General features: G+C 38.4%; 1 protein-coding gene across 2 annotated transcripts in view; it reads left to right on the plus strand.

Annotated features, from left to right (window-relative positions):
* Nucleotides 1-27,574, plus strand: part of spas (spastin) — a 306,239-nt gene that overhangs the window by 155,098 nt on the left and 123,567 nt on the right. For both annotated transcript variants that reach the window (XM_067140818.2, XM_067140819.2), the window contains one exon: nucleotides 10,093-10,259. In XM_067140818.2, coding sequence (XP_066996919.2) covers nucleotides 10,093-10,259 — 167 coding nt within the window. The remainder of the gene's footprint in view (nucleotides 1-10,092; nucleotides 10,260-27,574) is intronic.

The following is a 27,574-nucleotide window of genomic DNA, read 5'->3' on the forward strand; positions in this document are numbered from 1 at the left end:
GAAGAACAATATGAAACCATAGTGAAAACGATGTTGGCTGATATGAAAGAGTTGGGGTGTATAATGAGTCTGAAACTGCACTTCCTTCATTCTCATCTCGATCACTTTCCGGAAAATCTTGGGGCTGTTAGTGAAGAGATGGGAGAGAAGTTCCACCAGGACATCAAGGAGGCAGAAAGAAGATACCAGGGGAGGTGAGATGAACCAATGATGGCCGACAAACTTGATGCAGTCAGGTGCTTGGCAGTCAAGCGTTCATTCCAAGGGGACATCTAGGACTGTTAAAGTTTATTTTGTTCACATTTATGATACTGAATAAGAGTTACATTGTTTGCTTGTAAATCACGTTCAATTGTCAAAATAAATTGCTTTCATTGCCTCAGAGTCGTTTGTTTATGTGTTTTTTGTGTAAATTAGTATTACATTACAATAAATGCTAAATATTTCATTGTAATTTTATACTCGATGATTATTCATTGTATATAATAATTCAAGACAATATTCGACTATTTTAAAATATATATAATAATACAAAAATTATTAATATTTACAAAATAATGAACATTTTACAGTATTTTATATGCAGTATTCAGATCTATCTCTTATTTTGATATACCAATTGCAAGAAAATGTGACGTGATACGTAGAAACGGACAACGGATTCGTATTCAGCGACCCAAAATTACTTAAGATCACCTATCACACCTCTTGCTGCAAAAAAAAAAAAAAGTTTGAAAATGCTGGGTTGTGTAACCTGGAACGGCTAGGTCAAGTAGCAGGGAAATCTTTCTGGACAGTAATAAAGAGTCTTAGGAAGGGAGGGAAAAACGAAATGAACAGTGTTTTGTTTTGAGTAATTCAGGTGAACTCGTAATAAATCCCAGGGAATCCCTAGAGAGGTGGAGGGAATATTTTGAACATCTTCTCAACGTATGTTGGTGAAATTACGCTTGAGGAAATGGAAAGGATGGTAAATAAACTCCATTGTCATAAAGCAGCAGGAATAGATGAACTTAGACCTGAAATGGTTAAGTATAGTGGGAAGGCAGGGGCTGTCAGGATCAGATTTTCAGTATGCACCAGGTAATTGATAAATGCTATGAGAGGAATAGAGAATTATGTTTGTTTCGTAGATCTAGAGAAAGCATATGATAGGGTACCGAGGGAAAAGATGTTCACCATACTGAGAGACTATGGGATTAGGGATAGATAATTAAAATCAATCAAAGGCATTTATGTTGACAATTGGGCTGCAGTGAAAATTCATCGTAGAATGGTAGAATGAGTTCTTGGTTCAGGGTACTTACAGGTTTTTTTAAATGATATTTGTTTGTCGCGTCGACCTCTGTAGATCATTTGCCACTACTTGCACCATATGATATGAACCTGTATGTAATTGTAATTGCGGATGTGTAGAGTGTTGAATGTGAGGAAGGGAATGTTAAGGGTGACACAAACACCCAGTCCCCAGGCCTGGGATATTAATCATTTTACATTTAAAAAACCCTGACCTGGCCAGGAATCGAACCCGGGGCCGCTGGGTGACAGGCGAACGCGTTGCCCCCTACACTGCGGGGCTAGACACTTTCAGGGGTTAGACAAGGGTGTAATCTTTCACTTTTGTTGTTCGTAGTTTACATGGATCATCTGCTGAAAGTTATAAAGTGCCAGGGAGGGATTCAGGTAGGTGGACATGTAGTAAGCAATCTGGCCTATGTTGACGACTTGGTCTTACTGGCAGATTGTGCCGAAAGCCTGCAGTCTAATATCGTGGAACTTGAAAATAGTTGTAATGAGTATGGTATGAAAATCACCCTTTCGAAGACTAAATTGATGTCAGTAGTTAAAAAATCCAAGAGAATTGTGTGTCAGATTGGTGATTCAGAGCTGGAACAAGTAGATAGTTTCAAGTATTTAGGATGTGTGTTCTCCCAGGTCGCTAGTATAGTAAGTGAGATTGAATCAAGGTGCAGTGAAGGTAATGCAGTGAGCTAGCAGTTGCGATCAACAGTATTCTGTAAGAAGGAAGTTAGCTCCCATACGAAACTATCTACATCAGTCTGTTTTCAGACCAACTTTGCTTTACGGGAGTGAAAGCTGGGTGGACTCAGGATATCTTATTCATAAGTTAGAAGTAACAAGACATGAATGTAGGGAAAATGATTGCTGGTATAGGCAGGTGGGAACAGTGGCAAGAGGGTACTCAGAATGAGGATATAAAGGCTAAGTTAGGAATGAACTCGACGGATGAAGTGGTACACATAAACTGGCTTCAGTGGCGGGGTTATGCGAGGCAAATGGCAGAGGATAGGTTACTTAGGAGAATAATGGACTCTGTTATGGAGGATGAGAAGTAGAGGGTAACCAAGACGACGATGGTTAGAGTTAAGTTTTTAATGATTTAAAGGTAAGGGGTATAAAACTAAATGAGGCCACAGCACTAGTTGCAAATAGAGGATCGTGGAGACGTTTATTAAATTCACAGAGGCTTGCAGACTGAAGGCTGAAAGACATAACTTTCTATATTGATAGTCTATGTATGTATGTTCTTAAACAAGGTTCTTGTGATGACATGCAGATTTATAAGTAGCTTTGTTGGTTTTCTCCGAGGATTCTTTTACCAATAGCTGGTTCTGCTCCATGCTTTTTTCTTCACCTCTTTTTTTATATCATTGTATTTTGCTTCCAGTTGTTCTTTGTGTTGTTTGCTGGTTCAACTGATCATCTCAGATTTCTTAGATTTGTTGGGCCGATTGCAGAAACGGTATTTAGACAATGTTTAAGGTTAAACAATGTCCAAGTATAGTTGTCGCATTGCAAAGACGTTATTTTCACTTGGACTCTGTCAAAAACCAATGTTCAACCAGCCATGTTTAAATGCTGCCGAGCACACTGTTTAACCTCAAATTTTAGAAATTAATCACAATCGGAGGTTACGTACCATGAAACATATAATTTGTATTATCATGTTGAGACAATTCCTGGAAGAAAGGTTAGATCAACTGCTTCCTGTGGGTCGTCTGCTGCGAAATAGCAGCAATTCATTTGAAATGTATGTTGAGGTACAGTTTAAAATACGATTTCGATTTTCAAGGGATAATATAAGGTACTTGTTTCTTGAGCCTAAACAAAGGATAATCCAGTAACTGTCAACTTAACTACAATTCTTGGCAGCAAATATATTTTATTATATTTGGGATAATTTTGCTGGAATTATAGGTCGCATTGACTACATCCATATCAGAATAACTTGTCCTGATCATCAGAGGGCTGTCACATACATCAAGGAAAAGGCTTTTTTTTTTTGCTTTACGTCGCACCGACACAGATAGGTCTTATAGCGACGATGGGATAGGAAAGGCCTAGGAATTGGAAGGAAGTGGCCGTGGCCTTAATTAAGGTACAGCCCCGGCATTTGCCTGGTGTGAAAATGGGAAACCACGGAAAACCATCTTCAGGGCTGCCGACAGTGGGGCTCAAACCCACTATCTCCCGATTACTGGATATTGGCTGCACTTAAGCGACTGCAGCTATCGAGCTCGGTGATAGGAAAAGGCAAGGACTGGGAAGGAAGAGCCATATCCATAACAGCCCCAGTATTAGGCTGGTATAAAAGTGGAGAAACTACAGAAAAAATCTTTAGGGCTGCTGGTGGTGTGTTTTGAACCTACGACTTCCAGAATGCAAGCAACATCTGCAGGGTCTCTCATATAAACTAAGACCATTCAAGCGGCAGTTTTAGTCTCCGATATGTAAGGTGCAGTATTGGAGGCGCGCGATAGTTCTTGACCTTGCAAACAGCGCTCACATGTTCGACAGCGCAAGTATCAGTTGCCAGTCTGAATCTCTGCTGTTAACATGCTGAGGAAGTTATCATTGCAGCACCATATTTTCATATGTGAAAGTTATTTCAAGTACGAGCTGGCTCGACGGGTACGTGATACATTCGTTCAGCAATTTCCAGGTGAAGTGTCTTTCACCCTTTCCTTTATACACAGGGGCTACTATATCAAATCTCCATTCATTTGGTATAGCTCCTTCATGCAAACAATAATCAGATAAGTACCTCAGGTATAGTACTGTAGTAGTATATCCCCCAAAACCTTATTCATTCCTGCTGCTTTTTTAGTTTTCAACTTTTGCATCTTATTGTAAATGTCGTTATCATAGATAAATTTTAATACTTCTTTAATATTAGTCACCTCTTCTATCTGGACAATATTCTTGTAACCAACAATCTTTGTTGCGAGTCTTGAACGGTCATATCAGATGTAAGGCTTTTCAGGTGTTTGCTCTATTAACCAGCGTTTCGTCTTAGGTCTGACACTAGACTCTTCAGAGTGGGATGTGTCAGACCCTACCCACTGACGCTGGGTGTATACAGGTGAACTTATCAGAAGCCTATATAAGAGACATAGTCTGATAACTGCATACGGGAGATTAATCTCCAAAATGGAATTATTGCCTGCCTAGCAATTCCGAATGGAAAATTCTAAATTCCCACGGAGGGAATTAGATATTTTTCACCAATAGAGCATGTCAAAAACATATCAGGTGTAAGGCTTTTCAGGCGTTTGCTCTATTAACCAGAGTTTCGTCTTAGGTCTGACACTAGACTCTTCAGAGTGGGATGCGTCAGACCCTACCCACTGACGCTGGAGCAAACGCCTGAAAAGCCTTACATCTGATATGTTTTTGACATGCTCTATTGGTGAAAAATATCTAATTCCCTCCATGGGAATTTAGAATTTTCCATTCTTGAACGGTCATCGAATAAATCACTCACATAATTAGCATAACAAGTAGGGGTTTCTGCTAGACTCATACTGCTCCACAGCATTCATTATAAATAGGTCAAATAACATGTCTTGTTATGAAATTGCTCCATGCGTTGCCTTGGTACTTTTTTTGAAAAGTTTCTTTTAGGATGTTTATTACCTGGTAATGTGTCAAGAGAAATTTTTTGGATTTTTTTATTGTGACATTGATTGATATTTGACAAACCTTTTGTACTTTTAGAATTATTATTATGTGTTTAGTTTAAAGTTTTATTTATTTTTTAAGTTCTTGAAGTTTTGGATTGTTTTGGGTGGAAGTTTGTCCTTGTTACAGCCCATATTGTCTGCAAATTAGATGATCTTTTCCGACAAATAATAACAATAACTTAAGTGACAGTTGTATGTGTTTACGCTTCGTGCAATAGATATGATGTACACAGTTCCGAATGTCATTGGGACTGTCACCAATTATCCTAGTAAACCCGAGAACAAATCCTTACACATTGGAGGAACTGATAGAAAATGTTAGGAATGAAATCGGAAACATTACAGTGGCAGAACTCACTCGTGTCAGCCAGAATGTGGTTACCAGATACAATGCCTGTATAATCCAGGAAGGTCGGCACTTCCGGCATCTTTTATAAGGTAAGATTTATATACACCCTTAAAGCAGGGCTACCATGCGCAACATAATTTTGGCTGTAGCACAGAGTACAAACATTGTGCGTTCAGTCTTAGTGTATTTGAGAGACCCTGTATATGGCCCATACAATTCATTCGGTTACATAGTACAGTACTTTACTTTCATTTTCCCTTCACAGGTGCTATTTAGATTACACTCACTGTATCAGCGCTATATGTAATAAAGGCTACAGTTCCTCGTACAGTGGCATGTCACTTTTGTCTTGATAATATTACGAGAATTCATTGCCACCGAAAACAATATTCTTATCTGCTCATGCTTAGCCACATTTGTGTAATGTGTAGGAAGACGACAGCTGACTAACGTTCGGCGCATGCACCAACGAATTTCATTGTTTGCATGGAAATACTTGTCTCCATTTTCGAACCAGAATTGAAATTTGAAACAATGTCTAGCTAAGTACTGGCTGAATACTGTTCATGTAATGGAACATCGTGCGTAACTTAGACATTTAGGTAAACACTGTCTAAGGCTGAAAACTAGTCATAGTTTCTGCAATCTGCCCTTTAAGTTTAATAATACCCAAGGCACTTTCGGACATCCATTCTTTTGTTTTGTCATTCTCGATAGCCTTGCACTGCTTCTATGTATCAAGCTAAACATGCTTCATCTTATCCCGTACTCTTTTGATGTCTGAATCTCGTTAAAGAGGTAGTGCCTCAAAGTGGTTCCTGAGTTCTGGTTGGAATTCTTCGCTTGTATAATTCTCGAGTTTTTTGAGTCAGTTAATGAGTAAACTTTTATCTGACCTTGCAACCTGAAAGCCCACTCTAGAGTTTACCTAACTGGTTGTGAAAGCCTACGTCAGTACATCATTTAGCAGAAACATAGAAAAATGGCAGTTTGATTATGAAACAATTTGTATCTTCAAGGAAAGCTCTGAAATAAGTGTTTTACCAGATAGAACAGTGTTCCACAACCATTATGACCCCACAAGGTGAAAGGTGTGATGAAAACTTTTGTCTCTTAATCCATTTTTAGGAATTAATAGTAAAGTATTTATTTTTATGTTTTTTTTCTGTTAGCCCACTTGCAATGTTACATTTGATTGTACACTCATTTGCAAAAAAAAAAAAAAAAAAAAAAAAGTGCACCTTGAAGGAGTTGTCAGTTTTGCACAAAGCTTGATAGATGTGATTGCAATGTTATTGTAAGCAATTACTGATGACAGTACCAGTGCAGGAAGGTAATTTATTGCAAAAAACTGAACACTTCACAGGAGACTCAGTATCCTGTGGGTACACATCTAGTTTGGATAAAAGATGTGATGCAAGTAGGCATGTAGGCATACAGATTTTCTGTGAAAGCCTGAGACATACCTGTCCATATTTGCTGCAACTAGTCCTCTAGATTGTTGGAACTCCTAGGCTGCTGATATTGAGAATCCAGATGGTCTGCACCATGTCTGATAGTTGATAAATCTGGTGATCGGACAGGCCGTGGTAGTATGGCAAAGTTGCAGAGGCATTCCTGTGATGCGCTTGCTGTGTATGGCCGAGCGTTATCCTGTGGGAAAATGTCTCTTGGATGCCCTCACATGGAGAGCAACACGTGCTGCAAGATATCCTGCTCATTTCGCTGTACTGTCAGTGTCTCTCATATCACTACTTTGGACCTACTGTCATATACGATGGCCCCCAGACCAGCGCACCAGCAGAGGGGGCGGGGTGTCGAACTATAGCTTAGTTAGGATTGAAGCACTCACTATGCCACCTCCAAACATGAACTCGACCATTGTCAGTACACTGAGATAACCTGGATTCATCACTACTGACAGCCTGATTCCAGTCCGTAGTAGTCCAGGTTTGTTGTTCATGACACCACAGTAAACGGTGACGACAGTGGCTGGGTATCAATGGCAGGACACATAATAGGTGCTGTGAAATTAAATTTCCTTCAGCCAAGCACTTGGAAATGGTTCGGTAAGACACGTGCCTGTAATGATGGTGCTGTGATGTGCCTGGGTGGTGGATACTGTAAATATTGGATCTGCTCATGCTTTTCAGATGATCAAACAATCCTCTCTTGGTGGACAGTCAAGGGTATTCTGAGCCCAGTTGACATGTCGGTTTGCCCTCACGTATCCATTGATCCTGACATGCCCCAATCGTTTTCTCATAAACGTCGTAGATGATGAGCGATCCGCTGATAAGACCATCCAGCTTCACGCATTCCAATAATGTGCCCCCTCTGAAACCCTTATAACTTAGCCAAATCTCTTCAGTTGCATTATGGGGATATGTTGAGGGGCTAACAAGTATTCCACAACCGGAAGCAGCATTCTGCTGCGTGCGAGTAGCATTTGCAAACCTTTACATAGGCTACAGATGACAATTTCACAGCCATTGGTGGCAAGACCGTTCAACTAATTGTCACTACACTAATCATTTCACTATTTGCTTGAGGTGTAATTGCATGCCAAGTTTGCAGCGAAACTACAACTCCTTCGTGGTGCACATTTTTTAAATTGCAGATGAGTGTATTTTTATGACATGAATTTTTACGGATTTTAAGAAATTAAATATAAATTATTTACTCACATTTGTTATGTTGTAGTTCTGCTTATTGATACTCGGTACAAGTTTTGTGTCTGTATTTTTCTCTAAAAGTGAAACTTTCCAATCTTTTATTTTTATATTACATTGTTTTGGTATGTGTCCCTATTTGTCAGTGTTTCTTAAACTTTTATTACTTTTTCCCTGTAAGGATCACCCACCGATTGTTGTGCCCTTCTTCCCTTGAGAAAACATAGTCATCTGCATGTGTCTTTTTCTTTTAACTTGTACAGTGAAACCTCATTAGTGCCTTTCTCATTAACACGTTTTTCCACTTAGCACATCATAGATTCAAAGTCGCGATTCTCATCGTATTAAATCTACATAAAAATACCTCACTTATCACTACAGAAATTTTTGCTATAACCATGTAGTACGATCACATTTTTCCTATCCCTGGAAATGTTATTTGTCATCTCTTGTGAAAGGAACGTGATTTCCAACTCGGGTAAGAAAGAGTCCTCACTACAGTTGCATGATAACAGGAAAAGATCTTGAATTCCTGAACTTCACAGGATAAGTTGCAACTTCGGGAAGCAGACCGTTAGCCTCAGGGATGTCCAGTTTTCCTTGCCGGTTAGCAGCAAGATTGCTGAATAACACAGTGAGCCTGTTTGTGCTTGTATTTCACATTCCATTCAGAAATTAGAAATTTATTTTGTGTTGAGTGGTACAATGAAGGGTAGCGAATATTTGTTGCCTGATAGCCTACATCTGGATTAGGAACAATGATAATGTTATTGGCTTTACGTCCCACTAACTACTTTTACGGTTTTCGGAGACACCGAGGTACTGGAATTTTGTCCCGCAGAAGTTATTTTATGTGCCAGTAAATCTACCAACACAAGGCTGACGTATTTGAGCACCTTCAAATACCACCGGGCAGAGCCAGGATCGAGCCTGCCAAGTTGGAGTCAGAAGGCCAGCGCCTCAACTGTCTGAGCCACTCAGCCCGGTAGGATTAGGAACATAATCATGTGAAGTTGACTAGTGTAGTGCATATTTGTCTTGTGACAGCATAGTTATGGATTCGGAGAATGTCACGAAATTCTTTACTAATGAATACAGTTAAAATCCGTCAGAAAGTGGACTGGCATCTGCATCTTGAAGCGCGCAGAGGTAGCCTGAATGTTGAAACTCGCACCTTCGAGTTACGACTCGATCATTCGATTTGGTCTAATCTAAGTATGGTCTATTTAAAATGGCGGCCAAAGTTGTAGTCGTACATGGTTGAAGTCGAGTGTAACCTCCAATTCATTGTCTAAGAAGTTGATCAGAAAATAATGTTTAGTATCCCACTGGTTCGAAATAAAGGTCGTTTACTACCATTTGTTTTAGAAAGAGTGTGATCTGCAATAATACTTCGATATTTTTATGGGCCCTTGTGCAAATGTTTTTATATTTGTTGTCTGGTGGTTTATTATTATTATTATTATTATTATTATTATTATTATTATTATTTATTTTTTTTTTACACCTTTCAGTGCACTGTTATTTTATAATCCCCAGCGGAAGAGGTTTTTAGATTTGTTCTCATATTTGTTTGTTGTTGTTTTTCACACTTTCTAATATTCTCTGGTCATCTTTAGAAAGGGTAGATACAGTTTTCACCGTATCCGTGGATACGTGACGTAAAATGCCATCATATAGGAAAAAATCGTATCTAGTGTTTCCATATCCCTGTTGGATAGTTTTTATTTGTGTATTCAGTAGTACATTTCCTCACTTAACACATTCTTTTTCCTTATCCCCTGCAGAAACTTCTTAGCGAGGTTTTACTGTATTGCATTTCATATGCAGATTCCTTCTTTTTTGTGTCATAAATGTACATAAATTTCTTGTTATCAACTCCAGAGCATGTTTGTATTTTGTATTTCTTTGTTGTATTTACATTTTGTAAAAGATTTTAGGAATACCATGTAATTTGGTCTGATAGCCATCAGTGAGTTGTTGTTGTTCTTGTAGTAGTTGTAGTATCATATAGTGATTTGGTTTCCTTTTTGTAGTTTGGTGGTTAAATATGACCCATGCTTTTCACGTATGGTTTATTTTTCAGCTTTGGGCCGAAAGCTCAACATTCCTGCTCGACGTGCTGCTGGGTCTGTCGCAAATAAGAGCCAGACACTTCCACGCAGCATGGGTTCACGATCTCAAAATTCTTTGGGGACCACTCGACCAGCCAAACCTACATCTACACCACCTGCTATTAAACGTCAGCTGTCGGTATGCATGTTTGAATATGTGGATGCATTGAGATATATACAGAGTTATTCAACTGAGTTGGCTATCCCAGATACCTTCTGATCGTTAAAGATATCAATCTTCTGTTTTCAAATTCTTAAATTGTATTAAGGGGCTTGTAAAATACTGTCCAGTTCGTCTCCATCATATATGTAATTACCAAGGAACCGTTAGCAACTTTGTTTTTTTGAATTGGACTGTACTAATTTCACCCAATAAAACAACTAAGAATCGAGCGACAAATTCGGTAATTGTCATAAAAGGAAAAGAAAGTTCCACCTGATCAATACTTTTTTTATTTACATGTAATGCAGATTATCACATGTCTAGGACCGGTTTCGACCTCTTAACAAGGTCATCCTCAGCTACATTAGAATCTTATTTGCATTTTCACCTTATGCCTCATAAAGATCTTTAGGACATACTCTATTGTTTAACAATATTATTTAAAAAAAAATTTCCCCCTCTTGCTAAAATTTTAAAACATTACATCATAACTGAAACTGTGACAAAACAAGCTTATATCTTAATATACACATGCAATTGTAGCGGAATGAATTCGTCTTCAAGCTTATTGAGTGTAAATGTTTACCATAGGCGTTTTGCCTATTCAGTTGAAATAAGCCCCATTTTACAAATGTATAGTCATTTTTGAGGGGAGCTTTGTTTATATTCTTGAATGTTATAGCAATGAGCTACCAGTAAAATATATTAATTAACTAAAGTTGCGTGTTGATAAAATGTTATATTACATGTTCACATTAAAATATTAAAGTATGATAATGTACTTAGTAGACTAAATTGTGTGTTGACTTCAATAAAATTTTACATATTCACATTAAAATGTTATGAAGTGTGACTAATGTACTTTGTGACACTGAAAGTCTAAAATAGCTGTTGGCCTTAGTTCTTGCATTATATTATGTTGTTGCATTAAAATACTGCACAAATTTGCCTTTTACACAAAACATTAGATATTTGATGCATTGTAAGATATGCTATATATGAATGTCTTTTAAGTCCAAATAGTAAGTGACAGCACTTCCTTATATTTTATAAATGCAAATTCAAATTAAAAGCTTTAATATGCAATGCTTATACACTTTGTGTATGACTCAACCACTTTTTAATTGACTTGAACATATTCTGGCCTGTCTGATGCGACTGTTGTTCTGGAATTTTCTCACTCTGAATGTCGTAAATGTTGGTGGTTCCTTTCCTTTTTATGAAGTTGGCAAAATCTGTAAGTCGGAATGAATGAATTGAATTAAAAATTCTAGTTGAAATGAAACTTTACGTGATATAGTATAAGTTCTAAAATAATCTACTTACTGCTGTGGGGTGGTTGTGATGCGAGTTGCTTGTCTGTCTGTCGCGTATTGTATCTTGTACTAATGGTTCTGGTGTTGTCTGTATAAAAATATTTTAAATAATATTGTTAAACAATAGAGTATGTCCTAAAGATCTTTATGAGGCATAAGGTGAAAATGCAAATAAGATTCTAATGTAGCTGAGGATGACCTTGTTAAGAGGTCGAAACCGGTCCTAGACATGTGATAATCTGCATTACATGTAAATAAAAAGTATTGATCAGGTGGAACTTTCTTTTCCTTTTATGACAATTGGTAACTATCAATACGGAAAAATGAAATTTATAAATCAAAATTCAGTAATGTTGCAAGTGATAAATATCATTATGGCTCCGTATTGAAGATACTATACTTGTAGGATGCTAATTAATTTATTATTAACCACCTATTCAATACATTAAAATTTTTATACAATTAGGAATTGATCATTGCCACCTTAAGAATGCGAGACATGTTTCGCCTTTCATAGAAGGCATCGTCAGTCACTGTACCTCCTCAAGATTAAATCAGGCACCTGATTTAAAATTAAAGTATAATTACTAAGATCTAATATTAACATTTTTACAATAGGACCAGACTAAGGAAAAGAATACATATTTGGTATTAATGTGTATAGCAACAATATCAGCCATTGGCTGTTGATTACTAGTTGTGTAAGGAACATATACAGTACTTAGTAGCAGTAGTCTGATTTGAATATTTATCATTATATTACATTATTTGGAGTGTTAGGAAAATATACCAGCGATTTGAGAGAATATTAAATGAGACTTTGCTCAGAAGTAAAGCCATAATATTGGAAGAACTACCTGGTTAAGTCTTAGGTTGGAGAATTATGGCTTGCAATAAGTAATTGGTGATTTATCTTGGCGTAAAAGGAAAAAGAATACAGTATTGGGTATTAATTTGTATAACAATAACAATGTTACTAGTTGTGACAAAGGTACATGCACATGCTTAGTTGCAGTGGTCTGATTTTAAAAATTTAAATATTACGTTATTTGGAATGCTAGGAAATATAATTACTAAGTTTAATATTAACATATTTACAATAGGAGCAGTCTAAGGAAAAAGAATACAATATTCAGTATTGATTTGTAACAACAATATCAGCCGCTGGCTGTTGATTGCTAGTTGTGACAAAGGTACATATACAGTGCTTGGTAGCAGTGGTCTGGTTTGAAAATTTAAATATTACATTATTTGGAATGTTAGGAAAAATATTCCAGTAACCTGAGAGAATGTTAAATGAGACCTTATTCAGAAGTAAAGTTGTGATAATTGGAAAAACTATCTGGTTGAAGTCTTAGGTTTGAGAATTTTGGGTCCTATTTGACATTGTCTCAAGTTACTGGAATATTTTTCCTAACATTCCAAATAATGTAATTTAAATTTTCAAACCAGACCACTGCTACCAAGCACTGTATATGTACCTTTGACACAACTAGCAATCAACAGCCAGCGGCTGATATTGTTGTTACAGATTAATACTGAATATTGTATTCTTTTACCTTAGACTGCTCCTATTGTAAATATGTTAATATTAAACTTAGTAATTATATTTCCTAGCATTCCAAATAATATAATATTTAAATTTTTGAAATCAGACCACCGCTACCAAGCACTGTATATGTACCTTTGGCACAACTAGCAATCAACAGCCAGCGGCTGATATTTTTGTTACAGATTAATACTGAATATTTTATTCTTTTTCCTTAGACTGCTCGTATTGTAAATATGTTAATATTAAACTTAGTAATTATATTTCCTAGCATTCCAGATAATGTAATATTTACATTTTTGAAATCAGACCACTGCTGCTAAGCACTGTATATGTACCTTTGACACAACTAGCAATCAACCGCCAACGGCTGATATTGTTGTTATACACATTAATACCGAATATGTATTCTTTTCCTTAGCCTGCTCCTATTGTAAAAATGTTAATATTAGATCTTAGTAATTATACTTTAATTTTAAATCAGGTGCCTGATTTAATCTTGAGGAGGTACAGTGACTGACGATGCCTTCTATGAAAGGCGAAACATGTCTCACCTTCTTAAGTTGACAATGATCAATTCCTAATTGTATAAAAATTTTAATGTATTGAATAGGTGGTTAATAATAAATTAATTAGCATCCTACAAAAATTCAGTGATGTACTTATTTTGCAAGTCCGACGGGCACTTTTGAAGATATTAAAGGGTTTCATATGTGTAGGCATTAGACAGAACATGATGCACCACTCGGTGTGATGCCACGCGACTCACGGGTTATTGAGAAATGCACACAACCCAACCCCTTTTTGATGGATTGTAAATTTCCCTGCGCAATGGAAGTGGGTGAAAATGGGGAGAATGAAACAGTGCTCCTAAAAATACCTGAACATCTTCTAAACAGCGGTGAATGCTAGCACACTAGTGTAATTTATTCTCAACTTGACCACTGCCTGCTGTAAGTATATCGATCTTACATGTTGGCTTGAAGGAGGACCAAAGAGTCCATCAATAACATTCTCTTAATTTTTTCATCCATTTTTTTTTTTTTTTTTCCAATGACCATGTCATTCATTGTATTTTGAAGTTGTTGGTTACATTTCATGTACAGTGCACCCTTGAGAAGGACAATAATGCAATTGAAGTATTACAATGTCACTGTGTTATCTCGTCTCTTTCCGTTTCAACCTCAACGAAACAAATGTTTTGTAACTTCGAAATGCTGTACATCATATTGTTATTTCTCGGGGCCTGCTCGAGATTAGAGTGAGGTACACGTGTTTATCAACAAGCCTTGAATCAAGCAGCATCGCAAGGAGTGGCACATCGCTTTCTGTCTAATGCCTACACGTATGAAACCCTATAACTCCTACCCCTCATATTAAATTTCTCTGTGTTGTCACTACTACTCATATTTTAAATGTGAATTTCTATCTTATATGATCAGTATTAATCTTTCATGATTTTAGAGATAGCACTTGCTCTTAAATTATATATTTAGGCTATAAACATTTACAGCAAGCTATACTGGAGCAAATAAAAGCAGTATGTACAATTTAAGACAATTTATTTTACATTTTGATCATTATTATTACTATCATTATTGGATAACAATTCGTTTTGTTAGTAATTTCACAGAACAAATTATTGGTAAAAAACAATTGAAAAACTGTAATTCAGTTTCAGGTTTCATACCTTGCAGTGGCTTGTAGCCTGAAACCGCTGTAGATGGCGATTTCTTGACATTGGAATCTGTTGATTTATAATTGCAGCAGCCGTCAACATCAGTGACATGTTCTGTTACCGTACATTACAGTTGATAAAAATCATTGTTGCCCGTATTGAAGATACTGAATGTAGTATGCTAAATGGTTTATTTTGTCACCTATTCAATACATATAAATTTTACATTTAGGATTTTATTAATTATTATTATTATTATTATTATTATTATTATTAATTAATAATAAATTCCTAAATGTATTATTATTATTATTATTATTATTATTATTATTATTATTATTATTATTATTATTATTATTTATTAATAATAAATTCCTAAATGTAAAATTTATATGTATTGAATAGGTGACAAAATAAACCATTTAGCATCCTACATGCCGTACATTAGCCGAGCATCGCCAGTTCACATTTAGGTGCCGTCAAATGCTGTTGGATATATTCATTAGGGTACAAGGAAGGGGTATGGCCTCCGGAGAGGCCCGGTGCGGATCTTTTTCTTGTAGACAGCCTATTAGGCGACCTGCATGTCTGCGAAGATGAGGGCCGTATCTAGGGTGATTTCTAATGCTGAATACATCACACACTCCCAGCCCCCGAGCCACTGAAATGAACCAATTAAGGGTAAAATCCCCAATCTGGCTGGGAATCGAACCCGGGACCCTCTGGACCAAAGGCCAGAACGCCAACCATTTAGCCATGGAGCCGGACAACAGTACACCGTGTATGACTAGGAGAGCACATGGTGACCATGTTTGTTTACTAACACTCGAGCCTTCGCACGCGTGAGTGGAATGGACACAACCGATGGCTACACTGCCATCTGCCGTATTTACTTGTGTATTAGACCCCCTCGTGTGTTAGACCCCCCTGGATTTTCGAGACGAAGAAAATGAAAAAGGAAAAAAAAAATCTCGCCTCTAAGAACCCCAACATAATTCGTCAGAGAACAACGATGATTCCGCTTCAAAGCGGGTACAAGTCTTATTGCAGCTCTGATGACATTGCACAAATTTGTGAATAGTTTCGTCCGTACGACCTACGCAATGAAAGTGCGTCGAATCCATGCGGTACGTCTGTGTTTCGCAGTTAAGAAATGTCTGCCTCTGTAGCGTAGGTCTACTGCAGTTCTGATGACGTCGCACAAATAGATGAATAGGCCTAGCTTCGTGTCCAACCCGCGCATTGCAAGCATGCATCAGTCATGCTATGTGTCTGTGTTTTTAGTTAATAATGTCCGCCAGCATAATGGTTAGCACAATTAGTTGCTGTTTTCGGGGGGTCTGACTTCGATTCCCGGTACCGTACTGCCAGATATTTACGAATGGCAGGAAGGTTGATATGCGGTAAAAGCGGTACATGTAACTCCCCTCCACAAGGGGTGTGTCTAAAAAGAGCTGTTCCACCTCGGGATGTGGAAACGAGTTTACCTTAGTTGAGAAATATTCGCGGTTGTTGCTATTTATACAGCAGGCGAGATCATTAACAAAGTGGTCGTTTAATATCTCGTAACTCGAGCCAATATAGGTATATATTTGGAGAGAAGTAAGTTTAAAACGTGATAAAAGCTATCCAATTAAAACAATTGTTTTACTCGCCAACGTACCTTACAAATAATAATAATAATAATAATAATAATAATTATTATTATTATTATTATTATTATTATTATTATTATTATTATTATTACGTACTTTAAACGATTTTCGGAGACGCCAAACAAAGCATACTAGGGTATGCCTTATTATTATTATTATTACGTACTTTAAACGATTTTCGGAGACGCCAAACAAAGCATACTAGGGTATGCCTTGATAAAAAAAAGAGGCAACGATCGTATGAAATTAAACATGATAATGAAACGCATTACTGCCACACCTGTAGATATGCATAAATGCGGTATATGTTCCTGTTATTTATTTTTTCCGTCAAACTTTGGCACTATCAGGGCGATAATATAGGTACCTAACCTAAACAGTGTGGTCTGTCTTACCTCATGGACAGCTGTTTACGCAAATCCTGATGTGATAAATGTAGAGAACAAGCATGAAATGTACTTAAAAATAAGGGTCTGTGTTTCAACAGCCTCAGTTTTTCCAGTTACTATGTATTCCATTCAGAAGTACAACTCGTAACATACGCTAGTTATCAGCTGATGGTTTGGCATGCCTTCTACAGCACGGCTTAATTCGGAAGGAGTGGCTTCTGCTACATATACACCAACTGGGAATATCACAGACCATCTGGGAATAAATTTACACTGTTTAGACTCTATAGTCGGGAACAAAATTATTTTTTTAAAGTTCAAAAAGATGGGACCTCGTATGCTCTTGATTGCAGTGCATGGCTCAAAGAGAATGAAGCATGGCTGACGCGACTGACGAGAGATAGCAGTGAAGATGATGTCACATAGAATGCCGACACGCCGGTAGTAAGGCCGAGAAGTTGGCGGCGCATTGCGATAATTCAATTGAAAGCAGTGATCAGGTTTACTGTGTGGTAGGCCTACTGCTGAACTGACAATATTTAATATTTAATTATATGATAACACGATACCCTTATCCCTTTCTTTTACGGGATCGAGTATGAAGTGAGACGAATCTTCGTAGCGAGTTTTTACGGCCATATGCCCTTCCTGACGTCAACCTCACCTGAGGAATTAATGAGATGTAACGAATGATGTGATGTAATCAAAACGGACTTTTATATGTACCGTAGGCCTAAAAGTAGTGTTCACCATTTATTGTCTTTCTATGTTTAGAAATACTGCCTTCCGACGAAAATAGCTGGTATAATTTAAATACATTCTGAGTTTGTTAAATAATAGTATAGAATGTTTACATGTACAATTTATAGCTTTTTATAACCTAGAAGTCAAGTGTTCGCTGCACAAAATTTTGAGGTTATCGCATATTGGACCCCCCTTTACTATTTTTGGCTGTAAAGGTGGGGGAAAAAAAGGGGTCTAATACGCAAGTAAATATGGTAAATAACAGATTTTGGACTGACTGTCAAATAGTATCTGGTTTTTACAAAGTTCCACGCTGGATCAAAAGATGGCAGTACAGTGTAGCATCGTCTATTTTGTCGGGTAAGAGACGGTAGATGAGTTGTGGGCGATACAGTGTCATATCGGGCCCCACCCGCCACGCGACCGGAAGAGGAGTATCGTAATGTCGGACCTCACCCGACAGACGAGAGGTAAGTGTCAATATCTCCAGAAGTACTTGTTAAATTTGCAGAATAAGCACTTGTCGCTCGATTCTTAGTTCTGTTGGTGGTAATTAGCATAGTTCCATTTAAAGAAAAGAAACAACGTTGCTACTGGTTTCTTGGTAATTATGTATGTGATGTAGACGAATTGGACAGTGTTTTATGAGCCCCTTAATACATTTAAAGGATTTTGAAACAGTATGTCTATACCTTTAATGAATCAGAAGATATTTGAGGTGGACAACTTAGCAGAATAACGCTGTGAAGACACTTGCAATATATTAACAAAGTTCAGTTCATGAACAGTAGGAATTTTTTTATCTATCCTTTGCCCTGTCATTAGAACAACATTTACTAAATTTGGAAGGGGTGTAAATTCACCTTCCCTGAGTTTGTGTGTTACTGTAGTCACGTCCTAGTTCGTGAACCGTGGGCAATGGCTGAGTGGCCTAGTAAGTGGTCCTGAGAGTCAGGTTACCAGTTGCTATGGAATGGGAGTGGGCATCTCGGACATATTCTGAGTCCTGGCCCTCCTTGTGCTCAGGCGGCTAGGACTATACAATCTACCGGTGGTCCATAACCCATTAGAGGAGAGATCCTCACTTGGACTATGTGCAGGTAGGGTAGCATCCTGCTTCATGAATCAACCGAGCTCAGAACATTTTAAGCAAGCCTCGGACCTATGGGAGTAACGGAGTCCCACTCCCATTTGCCAGGCGAGGGACTCCTTGGAAACAACTTGGCGAACGGAATGGAATTCGATGGGGAGCTATCAATATTAATGGGGCTTATGGAAGAAAAAAAGTAGAACTGGCTGAGTCAGCAAAGAGGATGCATCTGGATGTGCTAGGAGTAAGTGATATTCGGGTAAGGGGAGATAACGAGGAAGAGATAGGAGATTATAAAGTGTACTTGACGGGTGTTAGAAAGGGAAGGGCAGAGTCTGGGGTAGGGCTCTTTATCAGGAATACCATTGCACGGAACATAGTTTCTGTTAGGCACGTAAATGAGCGAATGATGCGGGTAGATTCGTCAGTTGGAGGAATTAGGACTAGAATTGTGTCCGTGTATTCACCATGTAAGGGTGTAGATGAGGATGAAGTTGACAAGTTTTATGAAGCATTGAGTGACATCGTGGTCAGGGTCAACAGCAAGGATAGAATAGTGCTAATGGTCGATTTCAATGCGAGAGCTGGGAATAGAACTGAAGGATACAAAAGGGTGATTGGTAAATGTGGGGAAGATATGGAAGCTAATGGGAATGGGAAGCGTTTACTGGACTTCTGTGCTAGTATGGGTTTAGCTGTTACGAATACATTCTTCAAGCATAAGGCTATTCACCGCTACACATGGGAGGCTAGGGGTACCAGATCCATAATAGACTATATCTTAACAGACTTCGAATTCAGGAAATCTGTTAGGAATGTACGAGTTTTCCAGGGATTTTTCGAGGATACAGACCACTATCTGATCTGTAGTGAACTAAGTATCTCTAGGCCTAAGGTAGAGAAAGTGAAATCTGCCTGCAAACGAATAAGGGTAGAAAATCTCCAGGACGAGGAAATTAAACGGAAGTACATGGATATGATCAGTAAGAAGTTTCGAACAGTAGACAGTAAGCAGGTTCAGGATATAGAAAGTGAATGGGTGGCATACAGGGATGCTGTAGTAGAAACAGCAAGTGAATGTCTAGGAACAACTGTGTGTAAAGATGGGAAAAGTCAAACATCTTGGTGGAATGATGAAGTGAGAGCAGCTTGTAAACGTAAAAAGAAGGCTTATCAGAAATGGCTCCAAACAAGGTCTGAGGCAGACAGGGAGTTGTATGTAGATGAAAGAAACAGAGCGAAACAAATAGTTGTTGAATCCAAAAAGAAGTCATGAGAAGATTTTGGTAACAACCTGGAAAGGCTAGGTCAAGCAGCAGGGAAACCTTTCTGGACAGTAATAAAGAATCTTAGGAAGGGAGGGAAAAAGGAAATGAGCAGTGTTTTGAGTAATTCAGGTGAACTCATAATAGATCCCAGGGAATCACTGGAGAGGTGGAGGGAATATTTTGAACATCTTCTCACTATAAAAGGAAATCATCCTGGTGGTGTTGTGAACAGCCAAGCTCATGGGAAGGAGGAAAATGATGTTGGTGAAATTATGCTTGAGGAAGTGGAAAGGATGGTAAATAAACTCCGTTGTCATAAAGCAGCAGGAATAGATGAAATTAGACCTTAAATGGTGAAGTATAGTGGGAAGGCAGGGATGAAATGGCTTCATAGAGTAGTAAAATGAGCATGGAGTGTTGGTAAGGTACCTTCAGATTGGGCAAAAGCTGTAATTGCACCTATGTATAAACAAGGGAACAGGAAGGATTGCAACAACTATCGAGGTATCTCATTGATTAGTATACCAGGCAAAGTATTCACTGGCGTCTTGGAAGAGAGGGTGCGTTCAGTCGTTGAGAGGAAGTTGGATGAAAACCAGTGTGGTTTCAGACCACAGAGAGGCTGTCAGGATCAGATTTTCAGTATGCGCCAGGTAATTGAAAAATGGTACGAGAGGAATAGGCAGTTGTGTTTGTTTCATAGATCTAGAGAAAGCATATGACAGGGTACCGAGGGAAAAGATGTTCGCCATACTGGGGGACTATGGAATTAAAGGCAGATTATTAAAATCAATCAAAGGCATATATGTTGACAATTGGGCTTCAGTGAGAATTGATGGTAGAATGAGTTCTTGGTTCAGGGTACTTACAGGGGTTAGATAAGGCTGTAATCTTTCACCTTTGCTGTTTATAGTTTACATGGATCATCTGCTGAAAGGTATAAAATGGCAGGGAGGGATTCAGTTAGGTGGAAATGTAGTAAGCAGTCTGGCCTATGCTGACGACTTGGTTTTAATGGCAGATTGTGCCGAAAGCCTACAGTCTAATATCGTGGAACTTGAAAATAGGTGCAATGAGTATGGTATGAAAATTAGCCTCTCGAAGACTAAATTGATGTCAGTAGGTAAGAAATTCAACAGAATTGAATGTCAGATTGGTGATACAAAGCTAGAACAGGTCGATAATTTCAAGTATTTGGGTTGTGTGTTCTCCCAGGATGGTAATATAGTGAGTGAGATTGAATCAAAGTGTCGTAAAGCTAATGCAATGAGCTCGCAGCTGCGATCAACAGTATTCTGTAAGAAGGAAGTCAGCTCCCAGACAAAACTATCTTTACATCGGTCTGTTTTCAGACCAACTTTGCTGTATGGGAGCGAAAGCTGGGTGGACTCAGGATATCTTATTCATATGTTAGAAGTAACAGACATGAAAGTAGCAAGAATGATTGCTGGTACAAACAGGCGGGAACAATGGCAGGAGGGTACTCGGAATGAGGAGATAAAGGCTAATTTAGGAATGAACTCGATGGATGAAGCTGTACGCATAAACCGGCTTCGGTGGTGGGGTCATGTGAGGTGAATGGAGGAGGACAGGTTACCTAGGAGAATAATGGACTGCTATGGAGGGTAAGAGAAGTAGAGGTAGACCAAGACGATGATGGTTAGACTCGGTTTCTAACTATTTAAAGATAAGAGGTACAGATTATTATTATTCACAACACTAGGATTGTGGCGACATTTAGTAAATTCACAGAGGTTGCAGACTGAACGCTGAAAGGCATAACAGTCTATAATGAACATAAGCCTCTCCATCTCCTCTTGTGTTATCACCACTTCTCCCTAGTCACTCTTGCCCAGTCCTCATCTCTTCTCTGTACACACTCTACCACTCCTTTTATCCACCTGTCTCTTGGTCTTCCTCTTGGTCGTTTACCTGTTATCTCCATGTCGTGCATCCTCCTCGGTATCCTTTCCTCTGTCATTCTCTTCATGTGTCCATACCATCTAAGTCTAGATGCCTCTATCCTATTCTATAGTGGTTCTTCTTTTACTATATCTCGAACCTTCTCATTTCTCATCTTATCCAATCTTGTCACTCCTATCCTGCTTCTCAGAAATTTCATTTCATTTGCCTATATTCTATTCATGGCTCTCTGCATCATTACCCAAGTCTCAGCTGCGTACATCAGAACAGATATATAGTACATCCTGTATATCACCCTTTTGCTTCTCTGAGGGACATCCTTGCTCCAAACCAGGCTTCTGACACTTTTCAGGAATGCTCCTGCTTGTTTTCCACGCTTGATTATTTCCTTATAATTTCTTCCGCTTTCCTCTATGATACTTCCCAAGTACTTGAAACTCTGTACCTTCCTAAGCTGTTCCCCTCCAAGCAATATCCCTCTCGTAGGTCTCTCCTTCTTTCTAGGTGTGATCATTATCTCACTCTTTTTGGCATTAAATTTCATTCCATAGTGTTCCACCTCATCTACCCAAGCTTCTAACTGTTCCTGGATATCCTCTTCCTTTTCTCCCCAAACTAACAGGTCACATCATTACTTTCATTTTTCCTTCTCCAATTTTTCTTGCCACTTTTGTCATTATCTCGTCCATTGTTACTTTGAAGAGCAAAGGTAACAGAGCACTTCCTTGTTTTAATCCACCTCTTTGCTCAAACCTGCCTGTTCTCTCTTCTCTTATTTTCACACAACTGACACTCCCATTATACATCTCCTTCACACTTTCTACAGTCTGTTCCTCAACACCTTTTCTCTGTAAGGCTTCCCATACCTTGTTTCTACACATAGGTCAAAGTCCACGAAGGCAATCACAAGATCCTTACCCCATTCCTAATGATGCTCTTGTAGCTGTCTTACTGCGAATATAAGGTCTACTGTAGACCTTCCTGATCTGAAGCCATACTGCTCTTCTCTTAACTTTTCTTCCACCCTCTTTCTGATTCTGTTCTCCAGAATCTTCTCAAACACCTTTGCACAGTGGCATATCAATGTGACTCCCCTATATTTCTTAAACTCTTTTCTATTCCTCTTCTTGAAAATGGGTATGTTTACCCCCTTCTTCCAATCTTCAGGGGTCTTCCTTTCCTTCCATACTAATTTCAACACATGATACAGCCACTGTTTCCCTACCTCTCCTGCTGCCTTCACCATCTCAATACTTGGTTCATCTAACCCTGGAGCTTTCCCTCCTTTCATCTTGTCCAGTGCCAGCTCCACTTCTGCCCATGTTAAGTCATTTTCTTTTTCCATATTTCTTACTTCCTCCCTGCTTCTACTTTCCTCCCCAGTGCATCCTTCTGGGTTTAGTAAATCTTCAAAATACTCCTTCCACATTCCTTTGAGTTTCTCCAATTCCTGCACTTCATTTCCATTTTTGTCTGCCATTATAACATCTTCCCTCATGCCTTTCCTCTTACTCTTGACCATTCCATACAGTACTTTTTTATTTCCTTTGCTATCCTCTTCCATCATGTTTGTCCACTTTTCCATCCATTTTTTCTTCCCCTCTGTTACAGTCTTTTTAGCTTCTACCATTTTGGTCTTATCTTGTCTCCGTTGTCCTCTGTTGAAACCATACTCTGAAAGCTTTATTCTTCTCCCTAACTGCCACTTTGACTCTGTCGTTCCACCATGGGGTCTCCTTGCATCTTTTCCTCGCACTAGTTCTCCCACCCACTTCCTCTGCACTTTTTACTAGTGTCCTCTTCAACCTTTCCCATTCTTCCTCTCCTGTTTTTGTATCATCTGTTGTTAAGTTCAATCTTATTTTTTCCTGGTATTCTTCCTTGGTTTCCTTTTCCTTCAGTTTCCATATTTTGATACGTCTTTCCTGCTTCTCTGTTCTCTTTCTTTCCATCATTGTTCTCAGTTTCATTACCAATAGTCTGTGGTCACTATCTAGGGCCTCTGATGGTATTACCCGTACATCTATAACATTCCTCTTCATTTCCCAGTCGTAGATCATGTAAATGAAATGTCGTATGGCTTTTAGTGCCGGGATATCCCAGGACGGGTTCGGCTCGCCAGGTGCAGGTCTTTCTATTTGACTCCCGTAGGCGACCTGCGTGTCATGATGAGGATGAAATGATGATGAAGACAACACATACACCCAGCCCCCGTGCCATTGGAATTAACCAACTAAGGTTAAAATCCCCAACCCAGCCGGGAATCGAACCCGGGACCCTCTGAACCGAAGGCCAGTACGCTGACCGTTCAGCCGACGAGTCGGACGTAGATCATATAATCTACAATGGATTCCCTAGACCAGTCACTGCTATACCACATTATCTTATGGCTTTCTCTCTTTTTGAACCACGAGTTCCCGACCATCATCCCATTTCTCTTGCACAAATCAAGTAGCCTTTCTCCTTCCTTATTCCTATTTCTCCATCCTTCCGCTCCAAGCATGTTCTCATAACCCTTCCTTTCCATGCCTACATGGGCATTCAAGTCCTCCATTACCACGTTATTTTGTCCATTCAATTGTTTCTCCAATTCTTCCTCAAAGTCATCTTTCTCTTGTTGCGTGCATCCTGCTTGTGGAGCATACACTTATACAATTTCCCAGGTTTTTCCTTTGACTGTTATTTTGACTTTTATCAACCCGTCACTTATCCCTTTTACTTCCTCTTCCAATCCATTTCTTACTACCACTCCTACTCCATTTTGCTTTCCTTCATCATTTCCTATCCAGTACAACCAAAAACCATTCCGCAGCTCTCTTTCCCTCACCCCTCCACTTAGTCTCTGCCAGCCCTTAGTACATCCAGTTTTCTTCTTTCCATCATGTCTACGACCTCCTCTACTTTTCCGGTCATTGTTCGTATATTCAGTGTGCCAATTCGTAATCCTGTTCCTCACCAGGGTCGTAATCTGTTACATCCGTCCGGCTTATCGTTCCTTGTTTCCTTGAAAGCAAGTTAATATCCATCACCGGCTTGCTAGGACCCTCGTGACTTCACCAGAGCCTCGTTAGCCGCCATCTTTTTCAGGATTCCTGTAGGGCCTTCACAGCTACCGTAGCGGTCTCGGGGCATCCACAGTCTCCACTGTAATTCACCCCCACAGGCTATTTCCTACTTGATGACGTTGCCCATCTCCCACGACGTGGACGAGGGGTTGGACTTGTGGAAGACCCTTGATTCACAGTTTAAACCTTTCAAATGCCATGGAAAATAAAAAGAACGATTTCCAAAATGTATCCATCCAACAAGGTGCATTTACAGTATTCAAATAATGCACTGGGATAACTCACCGGCAAACATAACCTCACGCAATGACATTAAAAAGAAAAAAAGAAAAAATGATTCAAAGACGAGGAGAAATCTATACTGGCTCCCCTGTGCAAGTGCTTTATTCATTGGATTACTGTAATGAATGCATTTTAGATGCCTTGTACTTACACGGAAAGTACCCAATGCCCTTAAAACATTGTGGCTTATGGAACTTTCCTGTGACTAGAGGAGGAAGTGTCTTGTTTCCGTCTGCATTACAACACGGTACAGTGACTATTCTTGTACGATTTCCCACCATGACATTTGTCCATGGCCGCCTTGTCTTGTAATTTAGAAAGGGCAACTCTTGCCTCGTCACAAAGTATTCTAAGACCCATTAAAGCATGCAATCACCTTGGTTCTCAGTTTAAACCTTTCATATACCATGAAAAACGCTATTTCCAAAATGTATCCAAAAAGGTGCATTCACATTATTCAAAAAATGCACTTGGATAAAACACTGGCAAACATAACCTCATGCAATGAAAGAAAAAATTCAAAGACGACAAAATTATGCTGGCTCTCCTGTGCAAATGCTCTATCTCTTGGATTACTGTACCATTTGAATTTTTAGTACTTGCACGGAAAATGCCCAACGCTCTTAAAACATCTTGGCTTATCGAACTTTCATATGACGACGGAAGGAAGTCTATCATAATCTATTAGCTTCATTTCCGTATTGATTGCTATTACAACATAAAATAATTTAGAAGCCTCCACCTTATCAATACAATATTTATTTACTATAAAGCAGTAAATTCAGTCAGTACCGGTTTTGACCCCTATGGGGTCATCTTCAGCTGACACACATTAAATTGGTTTCAAAAACATCATGTGTAAAACATTACACCTTCATATAACTGACTCAATTAAACCAAACATTAAAAAGTTGCTTATTAAAATAGTAAATGGATCTTATTCTTTGGTTTGAAAAGTACTTATTATGTGAGGCATATGACCTCATGTACCTAATCTATTAAACATCAAATGAAGTTTACACTTGTTTACACTAGTATTTGTAAAATTGTTACATATTTACAGCATTTATCGTCTTATATAACTGACTCAATTAAACCAAACATTAAAACGTTGCTTATTAAAATAGTAAATGGATCTTATTCTTTGGCTTGAAAAGTACTTGTTATGTGAGGCATATGACCTCATGTACCTAATCTATTAAACATCAAATGGAGTTTACACTTGTTTACACTAGTGTTTGTTAAATTGTTACATATTTACAGCATTTATCGTCTTCTAGATATATATACATAAAAGGTTTAGACCCGATGTAACAGGCTAGTTAAAAATAGATGAAATGGTAAAAACAAGCAAAATGGGTCTAATTTTTTGTTCTGATTTGTAATGTTTGTTATTGCTGCATTGCACTTGTAAATTGGTAAGTACACGGTGTATATATGCTAAAGTTGAGGCTTATAATTGTTTTCATTCGTTCCAATGTTCCTTAACAACTGCTAGTATGCAGGTGATGAAGTTATCTTGATATACAGATGTTGTTATGAAAGATTGCGTGTGCCATTATTAAGTTAAATAGTGCCTATTATGACCTGAATTTCATTTGATATGCCGTGCATCTTGAAGTAAGGTTTAAATTATATCGATGTTAGTTAATGTACATTTGTTCTGGTGATAGCGTGAGGGCTTCTTTTATGTTGTAGAATATTATATCTGCAAGTAGAAATAATTTATATAAGAAACGGCGTGTAATAGGTTGAGAAAAGTGAGTTGTGTGTTAAAGTACTTACGTTGAGTGTAGGCACTGTGTGTGCTGCACAGCTGCTCGTCGAGATTTGTGACGTGTTATTCTGGGGCTGTAGTTCGCGGCTGTGGAGGAGAGGTTTGGAGGGATGGGTGGAGCGCCTGTGGAGGGAGCGGGATTAGAGTAGGGGAAGTCTTTAAGTGGTTCATTTGTATGTGTGAGTTGTTGTTTCTTAATTCTTTTCAGATAATCATTTTTTAGAAGGGGAATGACTGTATCGAAAAGAATGTTGGTTTTTCTGTGATTTCATTTAAGTTGAAATTTGGGTTGACGTATTGGTCTAAGTTTATGTAGAATTCTTCCAATATACTGAGCAAGGGGCTCTTAGGGTTGGTATTCAGAATTTGCATGTCATTGTTAATGTTTGTGAAACACAATTGGAGAAATGACTTAGTATTTCAAAATATTACTACCATCACCACTGAAACCGAAAATTCCATAAACAAAATACCCCAGGGACAACAAGATGAAATTAGATATGAAATTAAAAAAACATTACCACGGTATATTAACAGAATCAGTAAAGAGAACAA

This window comes from Anabrus simplex, chromosome 2, assembly GCF_040414725.1.
Source record: "Anabrus simplex isolate iqAnaSimp1 chromosome 2, ASM4041472v1, whole genome shotgun sequence".
Taxonomy (NCBI): Eukaryota; Metazoa; Arthropoda; class Insecta; order Orthoptera; family Tettigoniidae; genus Anabrus; species Anabrus simplex.